Below are 18,939 nucleotides of genomic sequence, written 5' to 3'. Positions count from 1 at the left end.
GATCTCTCTCCTCCTCCGGTCAGCCCAGCCCTCATACAGTTAGCAACACCTCCCAGGGAACACATTTAACCCCTTGATCGCCCCCTAGTGACATTTACGGCACAGTGGTGTAGTGGATAGCATTTTAGCCTAGCAGTAATGAAGGGTCGCTGGTTCGAATCCCAACCACGACACTACCTGCCTGGAGTTTGCATGTTCTCCCTGTGTCTGCGTGGGTTTCCTCCGGGCACTCCGGTTTCCTCCCACACTCCAAAGACATGCTGGTAGGCTAATTGGATCCTGTCTAAATTGTCCCTAGTATGTATGAATGAGTTAGGGACCTTAGATTGTAAGCTCCTTGAGGGTAGGGACTGATGTGAATGTACAATGTATATGTAAAGTGCTGCGTAAATTGACGGCGCTATATAAGTACCTGAAATAAAAATAAATAAATAAAATTTACAGTGCCTTGCAAAAGTATTCATCCCCGTTGGCATTTTTCGTGTTTTGTTGCCTCACAACCTGGAATTAACATGGATTGTTTGAGGCTTTGCATCATTTAATTTAAAGAACATGCCCACAACTTTGAAGATTTTTTTTTTTTTTTTTTTTCATTGTGAAGCAAACAACAAATAGGACAAAATAACAGAAAAAGTCAGTGTGCATAACTATTCACCCCCCTAAAGTTTTCTTTGATGGCCAAAAAGTTCAATTTTAGTCTCATCAAACCAGAGCACCTTCCTCCTTTTGGGAGTCTCCCACATGCCTTTTCGCAAACTCAAAATGGGCCATTTTGTTTTTTCCTGAAAGTAATGGCTTTCTCCCGGCCACTCTGCCATCAAGCCCAACTCTAATGTCCGCCGGCTCACTTGCTCGCCAGCCTGCCGTACTTGTGGCCCGGCTGCAGAGGCCATGGCCCGAAGGTTGGGGACCCCCATTTTCAGGACAGGTTCCACTCGAAACAGGCTGAGCCTGGGTTCCCACTGACAGCGGGAATTAAATCAACTCGCACAATTTCATACCCGCATGTCAGTCCGACTTCGGGAGCAACTTCAGATACATCTGAGTGGGTTCCTGCACAGATGTCTATACAAATCGCACCCCGAAATTGCCAAAAGTAATAGAGAAACTACTTTTGGGACTTTGCGGCGCCGCACCGATTCGGACGGTGCCATTGCTGGCAATAGCCGCCAAATCGCTTCAATGTGAACCTAGGCTTAGTCTTTAAGTGGTTAAACTGACCTCATTTACAGACTAAAGTTCATACTTTTGATCTAAAAGAACTATAAATGATACTTTGTTTATAGTTATCTCCCAGCGCTGACAATGTTGATAACTTCTTTTTTTATTTTATTTTTTTTGACAGGTGAGTGAGCCAAGAAGGCTCCTGCACTTGTTACATGAATGAATCGGGGAAATGCCGTATTAAGATTGTGAGAGGGGTTGAATCGAGATTGCGATTATTTTTTTTTTTTTACGATTAATCGTGCTGCTCTAGTGCATGGACATATAGGCTAACATGGAGGGGTATTTAGAGACAGAAGAAAAAAAAATCGCCAGATGCCCCTAGAAGGACATAGCTTAAAACCTAAGGTGCTAGATGCATGGTTGTGTCTAGATGCAGTCCCTCTGTCATACCTGAAATGAGCTTGCATAAAAAAAACTCAGACATCGAATTTATTGGGCGACATTTACCAAAGTGTTTGTGACATTTTTCTTGCGACATCTTGTAAAATTATGCTAATGAAATTAAATCAACTTTACCACATTTGCGACAGTTTCCAATGCCTAGAAATATTTTATGAATTATTTACTCACGATCTTCAAACTTGGCACATACCTTTTGCATCTAAAATTATACACCGAACAGTCACAATATAGAAACTGCAACCCCCAAATACAGTGAAAAAAAATAGTGGCGCTGAACCTAATAAACTCCTAAACATGGAGAAAAAACAAAGTGCACAAAACACAAAAAAACAAAAGGGTGTTCTCACTTCATCAACAGTGCGATCAGAGCGGAGAACAAGGGCAGAGATCCACTAACCCTGATCACTGGAGGAGGAGGGGGACGGAGCACACTAGATCCCTGGGACTCCGCCTCTCCTTCCCGGGATCACACTCAGCCCGGTGCCGGCTGGAGCTCCGTGAGGATAAACTCATGAGAGCCGCATGTGTGATCCGCTGAGAGCCGGAGAGACACCGAGTCCTCCGGCTGGTTGTCACCCGCAGCTGCCTGTCTACCCATCACCATGGGATTGGAGAGCGTTAAAAATAGCGCTGTTTTACCGCCGACGTCCCCTACCGCCCCAGTGTGAAAGGGGCCTTAGGGGGAGTGGAATCACGGACATGGAGGTGTGGCGGAAGATTCATTAAGCAGCATTTTTTATTATATCACGTCACGGACTATTGTACGCAATTTTTTGGAGACTTACTATGGACTTTTCTTATTGATTTATATTTTGTGGTTGTTCACTTTAAAGGAATTAAATTATTGCTTTTGGACCACTTGTCACGACAATTCATTTTGAACACCTTGTCACTGTTTATATACTCATCAAGTTATTCACCATCATTGGTTTGTCACATTAGATGCTATTTATCTTGATATCACTACATTTCACAATGTTGTAGATATTTGTTTTGTGCACTTTGTTTTTTCTCCATGTTTAGGAGTTTATTAGGTTCAGCGCCACAATTTTTTTCACAGTTTTTGGGGGCTGTCCTTTTAACAGAGAATTAAATTCTGTCCACACATTTGCTCATACCAAGTGGCTGCTTTAGATATCTAGGTTTGAGACTTCCGGGAGCGCAGTGTTGGTACCATAGGGGCGGGCGGATTACCTTTATACCATCTGTTTTTGAGTTCATATTATTTTATATATACTGTGATTCTGTACTTTTCAAATGTGCTGCAGAAATTCCCCTCCTCTAAGTCTTTTTGCATCCATTTTAACTGTGGGCAGCTGAAGTTGCTGCCTGTTCACTTCCTGGATTTACACAGAGGCACACCTCCAGCTCTGCAGCCCTGCAGCTCTCATTTGACCGTCTTATGACTCCTCCCCCTCCCTTCCTAGAAAGAGAGCTGTGCATGATGTCATAAGCCTAGGTTAATGACCAGATAAGAAAGAGGAAGTAGGAAGCATATGGCATTTACTGGCAGAAAAAAAAAATGTTTTACTATCCAAAGTTAAAACCGCAAGGGCAGAAGATTTAGTGGAAAGATGAAAAAATGACTGAAGGTCCGCTTTAATTACTTGAAGTGTTCAGTGCGTTCTTATGATGGTAAAACACCTCTCTGCAGTCACAAACTGTTAACAAAAAGAAAAGCTTTCTTTTTTTTGTCTGTCAGATTATAATTAATATGAGCAAATTATTAACGGTTTACCAAATAAAAGCATTGTATGACATTTTACAATGTAAAAACTGTTTAGCTAGGCGGATTGTAGAGTTTTTGTAGAAAAGCTGCTAAATCTTTCTAAGCTTTAATTCCCTTTGGTGTTTTGGTCCCTCTGGTACACATTGGATACCTGACTCTTGGTGGTACTGTAGGCCTGTTATTGCATATTGACTCCTCTCTGCTCTTCATCTTTAGAACATAATTGTTTTTCTTCTTGTAGGATGCAAATCTTACCTGGCATACAGAAAGTCCAGATTTCACCAAGTGCTTCCAGAATACAGTCCTGGTATGGATTCCATGCATCTACCTCTGGCTCTGCTTCCCTATATATTTTATATACCTCCAGCGCAACAACCAGGGTTACATCCGAATGTCACATCTTAATAAGGCAAAAACTGTAAGTGTCAGCTTTATTTTGGCATAAGTACTTGTAACTACTACAATAACCTTCCCTTTATATCAGTTGCAGCACTACCTAATAAGCACTTGGGTGTACATGGAAACTGTCATAGTGAGTTCATACAAGTTAATCTCTGTATTGAAATGTATTTTTATTTTATTAGGCCTAGCACAGATGAGCTCTGCAACACATTTTTTACAGATATGGCATTTCATTTCAGCATTTTTTTAAAATTTATTTATTTTTTCTACTAACCTCCCCTGTAATGGCATCCACTGCTGTGCTTCTTGGACATCTGTTTGCCATAAATATGAACTGCAACAGCACAAACCATGTACATAGTATCAAGCTTATGATGTACTCTTGATGGCCTTTGTTTGCAATGCAAAAGCACAAGCCTTTAGCATAGAAGATATACTGTAGAAGATATTACTGTCTTAATGTACACTATGTTAGATATACCTTTCAAAAATCATTAGGCATTATTATAGCGTTGCAGCTATGCTATTTATATAGTTTTTTAAAATGTGACTGCAGCAATGTTTGCCTATTCAGCCAAAATAACAATTAGTGAAGGTCAACTATTAATGTCAAATGAAAAGACCTGGCTTGCAGTTTGAGTTCCTTTCATCCCAGTGGTGTTCAGTAGGGGCAAAATCAGAGCTTAGTGTAGGCCAATCAAGTTCCTCTACATTAAAACCCATCAAACCAGAGGCATACGTACATGGGTTGCAATTGCGGCCCGACCCCATGTTCCAGGGGGCCGTCCTGGATGGGGGAGGCATGTAGAGGAACTGATCCTGCCTTTCAACCACTGAATGCCCACTTCTCTCTCTCCTGCCAACATTCAGCGGCTGCGGGAAGGAAACAGAGGACATCACTTACTCTATGCGCCAGTGGAGAGTAAGTTTACTAGGAAATGGAGCATTACTTCGATGGAGCTGGTTTTTTAGTGTATCTCTGCAAGACCCTCACATGCGCAGTGGATTAGATTCCAGTATTAAAAGATGCCTCAGACAAATGTGTGGAGGCTTTACTTAGGGCATCATTTGCTCTGGTGGAAGCAGCTTTACAACTGGCAATTGTGGCTGTTGGCCTGTGAGTTTGTCACATGACGAGAGAGGGGGATCCTACTAGTGGAGATACCAAATTGAGCAGAAACCTGTAAGATTTTCCACATGCTTTTAGCTTCTTAGTGGACACGTGAGAAGGACTCCATTCATGGTCTTAAGCCCCTTTCAGACTGCTGCGCATGAAAATGTTTCCTCTTTAGAGTGGTTTTAAGGGCAGAAGGTTTTTTTTTGTTTTTTTTTTAATCTTAGTGCATTCTATGCATTAAGATAAAAAAACCTTCTCTGTGTAGCAGTCCCCCTAATACTTACCTGAGCCCCATCTCGATCCAGTGATGTTACACGAGAGACTCGGCTGTCCGGGACTCTCCCTTCTGATTGGCTGAGACACAGTAGCAGGCGCATTGGCTCCCGCTGCTGTCGGTCAAAGTCGGTGAGCCAGTGAGGAGAGAGAGGGGGCAGGGCCAAGCCACGGCTCCGAGTCTGAATGGACACACATCAATGGCTCGGGTACGCTCATAGCAAGCTGCTTGCTGTGGGGGCACTCGGCAGGAGGGAGGGCCCAGGAGTGCCGGCGAGGGACCCGAGAAGAGGTGGATCTGGGCTGCTCTGTGCAACAGAGCAGGTAAGTATAACATGTTTGTTATTGCTAAACAAAAAAACAAATGAGAATTTTTAGTATCAATTTAAAAGCTATATAGCTGTTCACATCAGTGTGCCGTTTGCACTGCATTTGGAAAGTCCTGCATGCTCTAGCTCTATGCACCTCTCGCAGAAATCAATAGAAACTTGCCAAAAATGCATCAAAAACACACATGCGTTTTTGGTGGGTTTTTGCGTTGCATGTCCAGGCTTCACAGGTGCATGGTGGGAAATGATGGAAAGTATTGCCTAGAAACACACTTAACACACATTGAAAACTTCAGTTGCCTTGTGTTGAAATTTAAAAAGGCGTTAAACGCGATACGTGTTTTTGTCAAGCGTACACCGCATTTTTAAGCACACCAGTGTAAAAGATCCCTTATCCATACACATGCACTTAAATGATAAATGTATTATGTTACTATTTTTTATTTTGGTACATGAAGTATTATAGTAAAATTATCCAATCTTGTACAGCAAATCAAGCCTTCTACACATTAAAAATTAATATATTCTTATACGCAGTGGGTATAGAAAAGAATCACCACCCCCCCCCTTTAAAATCACATTTTGTTGCTTTGCGGCCTTAAATCTAGATGCACAGTTTGTTTTATCCAGCTGTGTTTACTACAACCTTTAGTCTGTTGGGATATGTCTTTTACTAACTAACTTTGCACATCTGGACTTATATTTGCCCACTCTTCTTTGCAGAACTGCTCAAGTTCAGTTAAAATTGATGGTGACCGTTTTGTGGACAACAGTCTTCAATTCAGTCCACAGATTTTCAATGTGGCTTAAGTCTGAGCTCTGCAAGGACGTTCACCTTTTTCTCCCTCAACCACTGTGTGGTCCTTTATGCTGTGTGATTTGGGTCATTGTCATGTTGAAAGGTAAACCTTCTTCCCATTGACAACTTTCTGGCAGAGGGCAGCAGATTTTCCTCAAGAATTTGATATTTTGCCCCATCCATTTTTTTTCTGTCCTGACAAGTGCTCCCGCCCCTGGTGCAGAGAAACACCTCCATAACAGGATATTACCACCTCCATGCTTTACTGTAGAAATGGTGTTATTTGGATTGTGAGCTGTATTGTATTTCCGCCAAACAGATTGTTTGGTGTTTCAGGCCAAATGATTCAATTTTAATCACAAAGCAACAAATTATGATTGTAAAGGTGGGTGATTCTTCTGGGTCTATAGGTTATTCTCTTTTGGGTTTCTATAATTCTTTCTTTTTGGTATTTGTCTCCAACATCAAGCTTATTACAGTATTGCAGGAGATGGTGTACTCTCTCGAACATCCTTCAGTCCAATTCCTAGTTCTGCAAAAAAAAAAAATGTTGATGCCAAAGCCCTCTAGTTTGAGGTAAACATCCTCTTCGCATTAACCTCTTCCCGCCCGCCATCGCGCCTCTCGTTCTGGGTGGGCGTCATATGACGGCCCTCCAAAACGACCACTCTCGCGGCCGCGCCATGTTAGGACACGGCGCGACCCCGATCTGTGTAAAGAGCCGCTGCTCTTTAACCATGTGATCGCCTGCTCCAATCACAGCCGGTCACATGTAAACGCAGAGATGCTGGTAATTGGCGCTCCTCGCCTCACACTGACAGAGTGTGAGGAGAGGAGAGCCGATCAGCGGCATCTCCTCACAGAGGACATCTAGGGATGTAATCAGGGCACTGATCATCAGTGCCCTGATTACAATTGAGTTCCAGCAATGCCACTGCCAGCAATCAGTGCCCATAATTGGCACCAATTAGTGCCCACAAGTACCAGCAATCAGTGATGCTAATCAGTGCTGGCTATCAGTGCTGCCCAACAATGCTCATTACTGCTGCCTATCTGTGCCCACCAGTGCCGCCTATCTGTGCCACCCATCAGTGTCCATAAGTGTGGCATATTCGTGCCTCCTCATCAATGCCACCTCATCAACGCCCATAAGTGCCACCTCACCAGCGCCCATCCGTGAAGGAGAAAAATTACTTATTTACAAAATTTACTTACAGGAACTAAGAAATACTTTATTTTTTCCTGAAAAAAAAAAGACCAAAAATTTTGAAAAAAAAAAAAAACCCCAGGAGTGATTAAATACCACCAAAAGAGAGCTCTATTTGTTTGAATAAAATGATAAAAATTTCACATGGTTACAGTGTAGCATGACCGCGCAATTATCATTCAAAGTTTGACAGCGCTGAAAGCTGAAAAATGGCTTGGGCAGGAGGGGAGTGTAAATGCCCTGTATTAAGGTGGTTAAAGAGGTGCCCCGCTTGCTTGGGTGGGGGAACATTTGCAGGCCTTCATGAAAGTTTGGCAGGGGAAGATTGCAGACAAGTAGGTCTGCAACATTAATGCTTGTGGTCATAGGCTGGCATTTCAGAGCCTCCCCTTCCCGCGTTTCATGCTTTCAGTTGTTTCTTTGAATCCACAGGAAAGATGTGCCAGCTCTCAATCCTCTTTTATCTCAAGAAATGATCATTCTGGTTACAGAGGGTGAAAGGTTTAATGGTTTCTGCTCAAACCTCCCGCAGTTCAGAATTCAAACGGCAGTGTTTATCCCATCTTGGATCTTGAGACTGAACAAGTTTCTACCTGTGCAGAAGTTCTGGATACCCATTTCTATCTTGACCTTTATAAGGGATCCCACCTTCTGTTTTTTATTTACTTTTAAGTCTTTTTTTCTGCATTTGTGTAATGTTAAGACAAAGTTATTATTTTTTTGATAAATATAATTTCTGGCATTGGAGTAATGAGATCTATTTTCTTTTTTTATTTTTCTGCAGGCTTTAGGGTTCTTATTATGGCTGGTCTGCTGGGCAGATCTCTTCTATTCTTTCTGGGAAAGGAGTCAAAGTATTTATCGAGCTCCAGTTTTTGTCGTTAGCCCCACTGTGCTGGGAATAACAATGGTAAGGTTTCTTCCAGGGGTGTAAAGAAAATAATCTGCATCCAACTAGACGGGCTACCCATATCTGTCATGGTGTGTGGACTTATTTTATAAAAGTAAATGTTTTTAAGTTTTTTTTTTTTTCATCTCGAGGTCAGCTGACAGTTTTAAAAAGATTTTCACTCATTCACTTCTCTACTAGACACTGTCAGGTAATGACAAAGTGGCAATGAAGGAATTTGCATGTTAATTTGTCAAGAGATATGTTGGCCAGATAAAACATTTCAAGTAAGTAATGATGTAAGTAACCATGATGGTTTATATCTGTTTGTAAAATATACCCCCCCACCCCCCCAAACAAGCTATGGTTAGGCCCCTTTCACACTGGGGCGGTGGGGGTGTTGGCGGTACAACAGCGCTATTTTTAGCGCTGCTGTACCGTCGTTCTTGCAGCGGTATTCGGCCGCTAGCGGTTCGGTTTTAACCCCTGCTGGCGGCCGAAAAAGGGTTAAATCCGCTTGTACAGCGCGGCTATAGCCGCGGTATTACCGCGGTATAGCCGCGCTGTCCCATTGATTTCAATGGGCAGGAGCGGTTTAGGAGCGGTGAATACACCGCTCCTTCCCCGCTCCAAAGAAGCGGCTCGCAGGACTTTTTTTACCGTCCTGCGAGCGCACCGCTTCAGTGTGAAAGCCCTCGGGCTTTCACACTGAACAAACAGCGGAGGCTGTTTAGGGGCGGTTTTCAGGCGGTATTTTTAGCGCAATACCGCCTGAAAACCGCTCCAGTGTGAAAGGGGCCTTAATGAAAAGATCAAGGCTACACTGGTGGACAGCGAAGCCATACCAGAAAGTGTAGCAACTCTAGATAAATCCCTACCACCTGGCTTTGACGACACCCTAGTGGAACTAAACAGAGGTGTTAATCGCCATAAGACCCCCTTTCACACTGCAGCGCCCGGGCGTTAGCGCCGCTGGTTTTTGTGGTGCTTTAGCTCTGGTTTAGCAGCGCTTTTTACTTTTTTTTTACCTTAAAAACAAGGTAAAAAGTCATGTTTTAAGGCGTTTTGGAAGTGCTGTCCAGTCATTGCAATGGGCAGGGAGTTTTGGGAGCTCTGTTTAGTGCTCCCAACCCACCTAAAAGATGCTGCTTGCAGGACTTTTTTTACATCCCGAAAGCGCACCTCCCCAGTGTGAAAAGACACGCTGCAATCATGTCATGCTTTCTACAGAAAACTCAGTAAAAAAAAAAAACAAAAAAAAAAAACATACATAAGTAAAGCATACTCACTTGTTTACTTTTTTTTTTTTATAACTTTTTATTTGGAAGGTTCATTGATGGACACAGCTCATCTATTCTTGACCATAGGGGTTATAGCACCACCTACAGGGGAGGGCTATATGATACTAGGAGGAAAACGAACACAGCACCACCTTTGGCCAGTCCTAGCTGATGTAAACCCCTTCTCAGCTAAAGGCAAGCCAGCTATTTCTGCCTAGTGTTTGGGGAGTGGGGACATAGTTCCCTGCTGGGACCTATGGTTCCATAGCTCCCCCCCCCCCTTTTTTTTTTTCTTTTTATTTTCCTGAGTTTTTTTCCTATGATGATCTTCAATGAATAGCAGGGCTGGGCGATGGGCTGGATAATCTAGATCCAGCTGTCACCCCAGTCTGGCCAGCGAGCCTGTGCAGACCTTTAACTTGGTGCTGGGTCAGCCATGACAAGCCCCATTATGGACTAGTCTTGCCTATATTCCCATCACACTTTCCTGGCAAAGGGCTTGTCCGTAGCGACTACCAGCTGGATACTGGACACATCACAGATCAATGCACATCTTCACCAGCACACCATAGATCTTCAAATGTTGTCCAAAGCTTCACATGCCTGACGAAGGTGTCCTGCACAGGTCCAAAATGTTGCACTTGTTTTGTGATGTGATTTTCTGTAATAAAGGCTTTGGACAACATTTGAAGATCCGTAGTGTGCTAGCGAATATGTGCTTCCATCCTGGGCGGTCAGCGAGTTGAATGTCTCATGGGGATGCGTATGACTGGGCACTGTAGTCTGTGCCACAGTGTTAACCTGGCCGACAGCCCCCACTTGGGGTGGGGGATCACACTGGTGAGGAGGCTTTGTCTCGGGAGTGTTACCAGCAATCTCCGTGGATTGGTAAGTAGATACCCCCTCCGTGGACTCTGTGTGGGTACTCCCTGGGGTGGTCGACCTTGTGGCATTTCCTTTTCCCTTTCTGCCCTATGTGGTAGTTTTCATACTACCCCCTCCTTGGGACATGGGGCCTGTCTGTGGGTGCCTTGTTTCTGCATGCCCTGCCTTGGTACCCTGATGGGGATGTGGACCCCTGTGTTTGCCTGCAGGGGTACACCGGACCAACATACTGACTGTACCTATATGCGCTCCCCTCCTTTCCCTCCTCGATGGGTACAGGACTGGCAGCTAGGGGAGGTGTGCAGTGTGGGAATCCTGTCTGCTTTAATGGGGTCCAGTTGAAGCCTTTATTGACTGCTGGGGATGTTTTGGGCTGTCTTCTGTTTTACCCTCAATTTTCCACGGGTGGTTGCACCATGCGGTTAGCCTGGCCTCTAATTTAGGATGCATCTTGTGGCTTCCTGGGTGGGCTGTGGTGTCTGTTTTTGGGCAGCTGCCCTTCACTGGTATCCATCTTGTAAAAAGGAGTGGTGCCTGTGTCATGCGGGGCGTGGCTGCGAATGCAGGTTGGCCAGGGGTGTTGCTTAGTCTCCCTTGTGCTCACGCCCTGCTCCCATGATTGGCACCTGCCGTGGCGGCAATCTTTCTGTAGTTTCGGCTGGCGGTCATTTTGTCAATGCCCTGCGGGCAGCTCCCTCTGTGGCAGCAGGGAGTGGGCAGAATTTCAGTGCTGTGGACAGAATCTTGCCAGGGACAATGTGGCAGCAGAGGGCAGAGTGGCATGAGACGGGACTAACTACTATGTTTTCATTATATTCCATAGTTCAGCCATATTGTAACATAATCCGGTGGTGGAGCCTGAAGCATTGAGGGAGGGCTCTTACAGCCCTGGCACTAGAGTTCCTGGTAAGGTTACAGAGAACGCCGGAGCTCAGAGTGACACGAGTGCCTGGAAAGTCTCTTGCTGGTGTGTCTGGAACGCAGGGATAAAAGGACCTAACGTGCTGGAGAAGAAATATGAGCAGATAGACTGGTGCTGATGCAGAATAGGCACAAGGCAGAGTTGGACAGTCCGCATCAGCAACTAGTCATCAGATCAGGTTCAGACAGCAGGCTGAAGAGTAGCCAGGAGACAGGCCAGAGTTGGTAACGGCAGAGTGGATGAGCAGAAGGAGCAAGCAGAAGCGCATTCCAAGGGCGAGCCAGGCATTGGTACAGGTGGCAGTCAGGCAGAGTCGGGCTGGATCAGGTCAGCAACAGAACAGGAACACAGGAAACCTAATAGACCAATCAGCACTTACACACTGCCGTTTAAATGGCCCCTCTGGCGCCAATGCGCGCATTCGCATGTGTATGCGGACCCGCTATACGGCCACTTGCCTGTTTTCTCAGGCTTGTTTGTCTGTGTAAACAAATGTTTCTTTCCTGACACCTATGCCTTGCCCCCATTCAACAAAGCTGACATGTCCCTGTAAGTGGCCTAGTATCAGGAACCATGAATAAGACCGAGACAGAAGTATAGGTATTTCACACCTGTTTAATAATAAGGTAAACCGAGTAAACGTACTCAAAACAAGCCAGAGTTCAGTAACCGGATCGGGTAGTCAGCCAAGCAAATGTCAGAGAGCCAGCAATAAACATAGTAGTACAGCAAGCAGGATCAGGAGCCAGAAGGAACGTCAGCCGAGCAAGTCTTCAACAGGACCACAGGAGAAAGTCTCTGTGATGTTGACAGGCAGGACTGACGAGCAGAATCAACAGCTGGGTAACTGTGGAGAGAGATGGGAGCTGGCAATTAGCTGACAGCTGAGCGGCCAGCTCAGAAGGAAGGGCTGAGCCCAGCCCTGACACCTAGTTGGCTGGATAAGGCAAATGGCTGTGAGAAATCCCAGTTCCCCTCAGCATGTAGGCTCACATCCCCCCCCCCCCTTTCAGGATGGGGGGTCATTGGCTGGTTCGCGAGCCTGTGATCGCTCTTCATTATTGAGTGGATCTGGGACCTGATTGTGTCTTACTCCAGGATAAATTTTCTGTTTTGTCAGCTAAAAGAAAAAAAAATTCCCTCTGACCTTAGCCTCTCCCTTCCCCGCCTGCAAGCTTTGTACGGGGCAGTGCCAGATTTGCTTCTCCAAGGAGTGGCTGCTCTGTTTTCAGAGCCGGAATTTTCTTGGGGGCACTCCCCCATTCTGGTCACCTTTCATAGATGGTCGGGGTTCTCCCGCTCCAGGACCTCTGGGTCCTGAACTGGCTTGTGTGTTGTAGCAGTTCACACTGGAATCTAGCTGTTTAGTGGCCATTTTTGGGTTGTTACCAATGTGTTGCCCTGATCCTGCCTTTGCAGAGAAAATGAGGGATTTCCGTAATTTGGTTACCTGGACATCTTTCTACAGTGATCTGAGGTTCACTCTGCGCTTATTGCGGATGTGTAGTTCGTAATGCGCACTCTGCAGGACTTCGGATGGGACCTGCATCCCCTGTCCAGGAGACTGATATCTCTGGATCTGTTTCTTGCTTCAGCACATGCTAGGGTATTCTTCCTGATAGCCAAGTTTTGTATGCTCAGACTGAGGTCCAACTGTTCTTGTCCTTCAGGGTTTTTTTCCCGGAGGTCATGCGTGCGTGCTGGTCCTGAGTCTCCTAGTTTCCACCTTCAAGGCAGTCCCATATGTGTGGTCTACTATGTGGGTTTTATGGTCCTTGACCTTTCTCCACTGGTGGCTTCGATTTGCCCTCCCTAGAGGCCAGGGAGCTGCTCTCCTCTCCTTCTCTCTGGATGGTAGTCATGGCAGGTAACAGTCTAGCTGGGGTGGAGTCCTAGGTTTGTGTTTAGCACAGGGTTTCTGGCTGAGGCTTGGCTGCTGGTCTAAGTCTTGGAGCCGTGAGCATTGCGGTCATGTCTAGGGTGCTTGACAGTCATTCTCCATGGATGCCTGGTGGGGATCACAAAAGACATTGCCATGGCCTACACCACCTGCCAGGTTGGCCAGAGGAATGCTGGATCGGGACTGAATATGTTGCATCAGATCTGCCTACGTTGGATTGCCCTCCTGATGGGGAAGATGGGGTATGGAAAGGGTAGAAAGAAAGGGGAGGAATGGGCAAAGGATGGGGAAGAGAGAGGGGGTGGGGGGGGGTGGGAAAGGAAAACACTGCCTTTGAATACCGTATTTATCGGCGTATAACACGCACCCCAAGTTTAGGAGAGAATTTTAAGGAAAAAAACTTTTAGGAGGGAAGTTTAAGGAAAAAAACTTACATTAATATGCCCATCAATGCAAGCCTCATCAGTGTTCATCTGCAGCCTTGTTAGTGTCATTGCAGCCTTTTCAGTGTCAGTGCAGCCTTGACCCAGTGTCCATTGCAGCCTTGTCAGTGCAGTCTTGTTAGTGCAGCTTTGCCCCAGTGCAGCCTTGTCAGTGCAGCTTTGCCCCAGTGCAGCCTTGTCAGTGCAGCTTTGCCCCAGTGCAGCCTTGTCAGTGCAGCTTTGCCCCAGTGCAGCCTTGTCAGTGCAGCTTTGCCCCAGTGCAGCTTTGCCCCAGTGGTCAGTGCAGCCTTGCCCCCAGTGTCCATGCTTGCCGCCGCCACCGACATACACATAGCTGCATGTAGTTTTAAATATGGCGCCGCCGAGTTCGGAGGGACTCGGCGGCGCTGAACGAGCGCCGCCGAAATGACAGTGACTGCTCGGAGCCGAGATACACATAGTCGAGTGTATTCGGCTCTTTCCGGCGCCGCTCACAGTCACGCCCAGTCCCGCCCTATGATGGACATAACACAGGTCCAATGGCGGGACTGGGCGTGACTGTGAGCGGTGCCGGAAAGAGCCAAATACACTCGACTATGTGTATCTCGGCTCCGAGCAGTCACTGTCATTTCGGCGGCGCTCGTTCCCTCCGAACTCCGCGGCGGTATATTTAAAACGGCACGCTATGTGAATGTCGGCGGCGATTGCTGCCGATAGATCACAATTAGCGGGGATCAGCGTATAACACGCACCCACGATTTTCCCCTGACTTTAAGGGGAAAAAAGTGCGTGTTATACGCCGATTAAATACGGTAAGTTCTCCCAGGATTTTAAACGTCCACATAGGAGCCTCGACCATTTGCATCAGTTCAGATGGATCATATTTTATCATACTTCTTGGGACAGTTTCTGCTCTCATACATTCTTTTCTGGAAGCACGTAATTGACTGTAATGCACCAATAAGCACAAGGAGGGTCAACAGATTTTCACCTTAATAGAATTTCCCTTTTGGCATAGAACAATGGAAAAGTAAGACATAACTTAGTGTACATATCTCTCACAATATCCTCCATGTTGCTTAATAATAAAACAAGAGGGTCCAAGGGTACAATAGTATCACATATGTCACTCAGAGTGTCAGACACCATCTCCCAATATGGGCGGAGCTTAAGGTAAGACCACACCATATGCCAGAATGAACCGATTTTGGTAGTGCACCTGATGCACATAGGATCCCTCCTGAGTGTAGATAGTGGCTAGTCTTTGGGGAGTATAGTATGCCCTATGAAGAAATATTAACTGTAGAAACCTGTTCCTAGCCGAGATCATGGAGCGGGCGTACGAGGAAACTGTCATCCCACTCATTTTCACTAAAGGGTAGGAATAGCCGCTTGCCATTTGTCAAAGGCTCGGGTCAGTCCGGGATCATGGGCTTTTGGTAGTTGGAGGTAAAGCGGAGATAGGGGTTTCACCATCTTGGAGGACGGAAGGCGCTCCATGGGGTCTGATTCTAGGACAATGGGGTTGGGGAATTGAGCTCTGAAAGCGTGCCATAGTTGCCAAAAGCGGAACTCCAGGAACCTGGGTAGCGAGTACGTTCAGTTCTGAAAAGGGGAGAATCCTGCCATCTGACACAATATGCATGAGCGGCGATCCCCCTGCTAAGCCCATACGTATGGGTCAGGAATAGCGTATAAATGTGAGAGCATCGGGTTTCCCCACAGGGGTGTATGTGGGGAAATGTGGAATAGTTTCTTGTATATTGGCCAGACATGATTCCAAACCTGTATCGTCACTTTCATGGGTCCTTTCACCGAGGGGTGAGCTTTAAAGCCTCTAAAGGCTAAGTTGTTTAAGGCTGCATAAGAGCCCAGAATGGCCGCCTCCAGAGTAGCAGCTGGATTCTGTCTAGGCTGGGAGAACCACCACCGGACGGTGCCCAACAACACTGCTGCCCATAAATATAATTGGAAATTTGGAAGTGCCAACCCACCGCTGGAGAGCAGGAGGTACAAGGCCTTTTTTGCTACCCGAAGGGTTTGCCCAGCCCAAGCAAAAGACATCACAATACTATCTAGTACACCATTTTTAACAGATTCACCTGTCTGACCGGCGTCAAAGGTAGGGCACACCAGGTAATACGCTTTTGAGTGAGCTGCAACAGATTAACATTCTTGTCTATGTACAGTGCCTTGAAAAAGTATTCATACCCCTTGAAATTTTCCACATTTTGTCATGTTACAACCAAAAACATAAATGTAATTTATTGGGATTTTATGTGATAGAACAACACAAAGTTGCACATAAGTGTGAAGTGGAAGGAAAATGATAACTGGTTTTCAAATGTTTTTACAAATATGTGAAAAGTGTGGCGTGCATTTGTATTCAGACCCCTATAAACTCTGATACCCCTAACTAAAATCTAGTGGAACCACTTGCCTTCAGAAGTCACCTAATTAGTAAACAGTCAACCTGTGGGTAATTTTAATCTCTGTATAATTAAATACAGCTGTTCTGTGAAGCCCTCAGAGGTTTGGATAACCTCGGTGAACAAACGGCATCATGAAGGCCAAGGAGCACACCAGACAGGTCAGGGATAAAGTTGTTGAGAAGTTTAAAGCAGGGTTAGGTTATAAAAAAAAAAAAAATATCCCAAGCTTTGAACATCTCACAGAGCACTGTTCAATCCATCATCCAAAAGTGGAAAGAGTATGGCACAACTGCAAACCTACCAAGACATGGCCTTCCACCTAAACTTACAGGCCGGGCAAGGAGAGCATTAATCCGAGAAGCAGCCAAGAGACCCATGGTAACTCTGGAGGAGCTGCAGAGATCCACAGCTCAGGTGGGAGAATCTGCCCACAGGAGAATTGTGCACTCCACACATCTGGCCCTTATGGAAGAGTGGCAAAAAGAAAGTCATTGTTCAAAGAAAGCCATAACAAGTCCCATTTGCTGTTTGTGAGAAGCCAAGTAGGGGACAAAGCAACCATGTGAAAGAAGGTGCTCTGGTTTTGAACTTTTTTTGGCCTAAAAGCAAAATACTATGTGAACACACCATCCCCACCTTGAAACATGGCGGCAGCAACATGATGCTTTCTTCAGCAGGGCCAGGGAAACTGGTCAGATTTGATGGGAAAATGGATGGAGCCAAACACAGGGCAATCTTAGAAGAAAACCTGTTATGCCCCGTACACATGGTCGGATTTTCCGACGGAAAATGTGTGATAGGACCTTGTTGTCGAAAATTCCGACCGTGTGTAGGCTCCATCACACATTTTCCATCGGATTTTCCGACACACAAAGTTTGAGAGCAGGATATAAAATTTTCCAACAACAAAATCCGTTGTCGGAAATTCCGATCGTGTGTACACAAATCCGACGGACAAAGTGCCACGCATGCTCAGAATAAATAAAGAGATGAAAGCTATTGGCCACTGCCCCATTTATAGTCCCGACGTATGTGTTTTACGTCACTGTGTTTAGAACGATCGGATTTTCCGACAACTTTGTGTGACTGTGTGTATGCAAGACAAGTTTGAGCCAACATCCGTCGGAAAAAATCCTAGGATTTTGTTGTCGGAATGTCCGAACAAAGTCCGACCGTGTGTACGGGGCATTAGTCTGAAAAATGTTGTTTGAAAGCAAATGCACGCCACACTTTTCACATATTTATTTGTAAAACATTTTGAAAATCATTTTTGAAAACATTTTGATTACATAGCATCGCATCCCGGTCACGAAAGTGAAGGAGCTTAAAGATAAATGTTCGTGGTGGTGCTCCCTGAGGGCCCCTAACCGTGGGCATACGGTGCGCTCTCAATTGAGAAATATGATGAAAACTGGGCCCATGGTAGAAGGGCTTTCAGCAGGCTCTCAGCAAAATCAAACGGGTCTGTACCCTCCGCCCCCTCAGGCAGCCCAATGACCCTCCAGATATTGCAGCGACTGGGTTTTCGCATCCTCTGCTCTGGCCTCCTAGGTGTTTGACCTTTTTATCTTTAGCGTTTGGATGTCTGCATGGTGGTCTCGTTGGACGTCCTCCACATCTGACACCCACTGCTCCACCTCCGTTACCCGTTCTCGGAAATGGTCTGGGTCCCGGCAAATCCCTTTCTCTGAGTTCATTGATGGACACGGCACCCACCCTTCTTCTTGTGATTTTTCTATCTTCTGTAGAGGGTCAGCCTGGGGCTGGGTTAAGAAGGGGTTAATTGAAGAGGGCAGGTGCCTCCCCTTTAGACCTGCTTATTGCCAGCTGAGCTGAAAACGTCAGAAAGGAGCAGTGTGTTTGGAGAGAGACACAGCAGCATGCTGTGTGAGAGGATCCTTTGCTGGATTGTGTACCTGCTGGGGTGAGGAAAACCATATCCGAGACTGTAGCTCTGGCTAGAGCCGAGTACTTTGTCTATATATCAGTCTGTTGGCTAGAGAGACTGAACTTTTCTTATATCTGCACCTGTATAACAAGACAAGCCTGTCGTTCCTTCTCTTTGTTTTGCTGAATAAAGCCATTTTTATTTTACTGAACTGTCTGAGCTGGCTTTTCACCCCTCTGATCCCCTACAAATTGGTGGAGAATGTGGGCAGTTTGAGCGGTTTAGTCCAATCCCATATCCTGGCTTAAAGCTGCACAGATGGTGAAGTCTGAACAAGCCATGGAGGACATGATTAAGCAGCTGGTTGGTACTGGCTAATACACAAGTGCAGGACCGCTATGAGGAGGCCCAGGCCCGGCAGGAGCAGGTCCTGGTGCAGACAGTCTCTCTATACAACAGAAAACAATAGTAATAAGAGCCAGCAGAACTGTAATCCTTGAAGAGTCATTTATTGGTACATCAGAGTGACAATATAACAATAGTTGATGCGTTTTGGCTATAGCCTTGGTCGTAGCTAGTTTGAAACAGATATGACAAAAAAAAAAAAATATATATATATATATATATATATATATATATATATATATATATATATATATATATATATATATATATATATATATATATATATATATATATATATATATATATATATATATATATTATACACACATAGGCCAATCATGTAGAGATGGAGTTTGCATATCAGGTTAGTGTCACAGAAAATTAGCCTGTTTTTAGCCAGCATGATAAGGGAGAGAGGAAACAAAGGCAAT

General features: G+C 45.4%; 1 protein-coding gene across 2 annotated transcripts in view; it reads left to right on the top strand.

Moving 5' to 3' along the window:
• Positions 1-18,939, top strand: part of LOC141101798 (multidrug resistance-associated protein 1-like) — a 716,249-nt gene that overhangs the window by 108,024 nt on the left and 589,286 nt on the right. For both annotated transcript variants that reach the window (XM_073591133.1, XM_073591135.1), the window contains exons 2-3: positions 3,600-3,776; positions 8,270-8,395. In XM_073591133.1, the coding sequence (XP_073447234.1) occupies positions 3,600-3,776; positions 8,270-8,395 (303 nt within the window). The remainder of the gene's footprint in view (positions 1-3,599; positions 3,777-8,269; positions 8,396-18,939) is intronic.

This window comes from Aquarana catesbeiana, linkage group LG06 (assembly GCF_042186555.1).
Source record: "Aquarana catesbeiana isolate 2022-GZ linkage group LG06, ASM4218655v1, whole genome shotgun sequence".
Classification (NCBI taxonomy): Eukaryota; Metazoa; Chordata; class Amphibia; order Anura; family Ranidae; genus Aquarana; species Aquarana catesbeiana.
The sequence above is the reverse complement of the archived record's forward strand: the minus strand, read 5'-3'. Positions and strand labels throughout refer to the sequence as shown.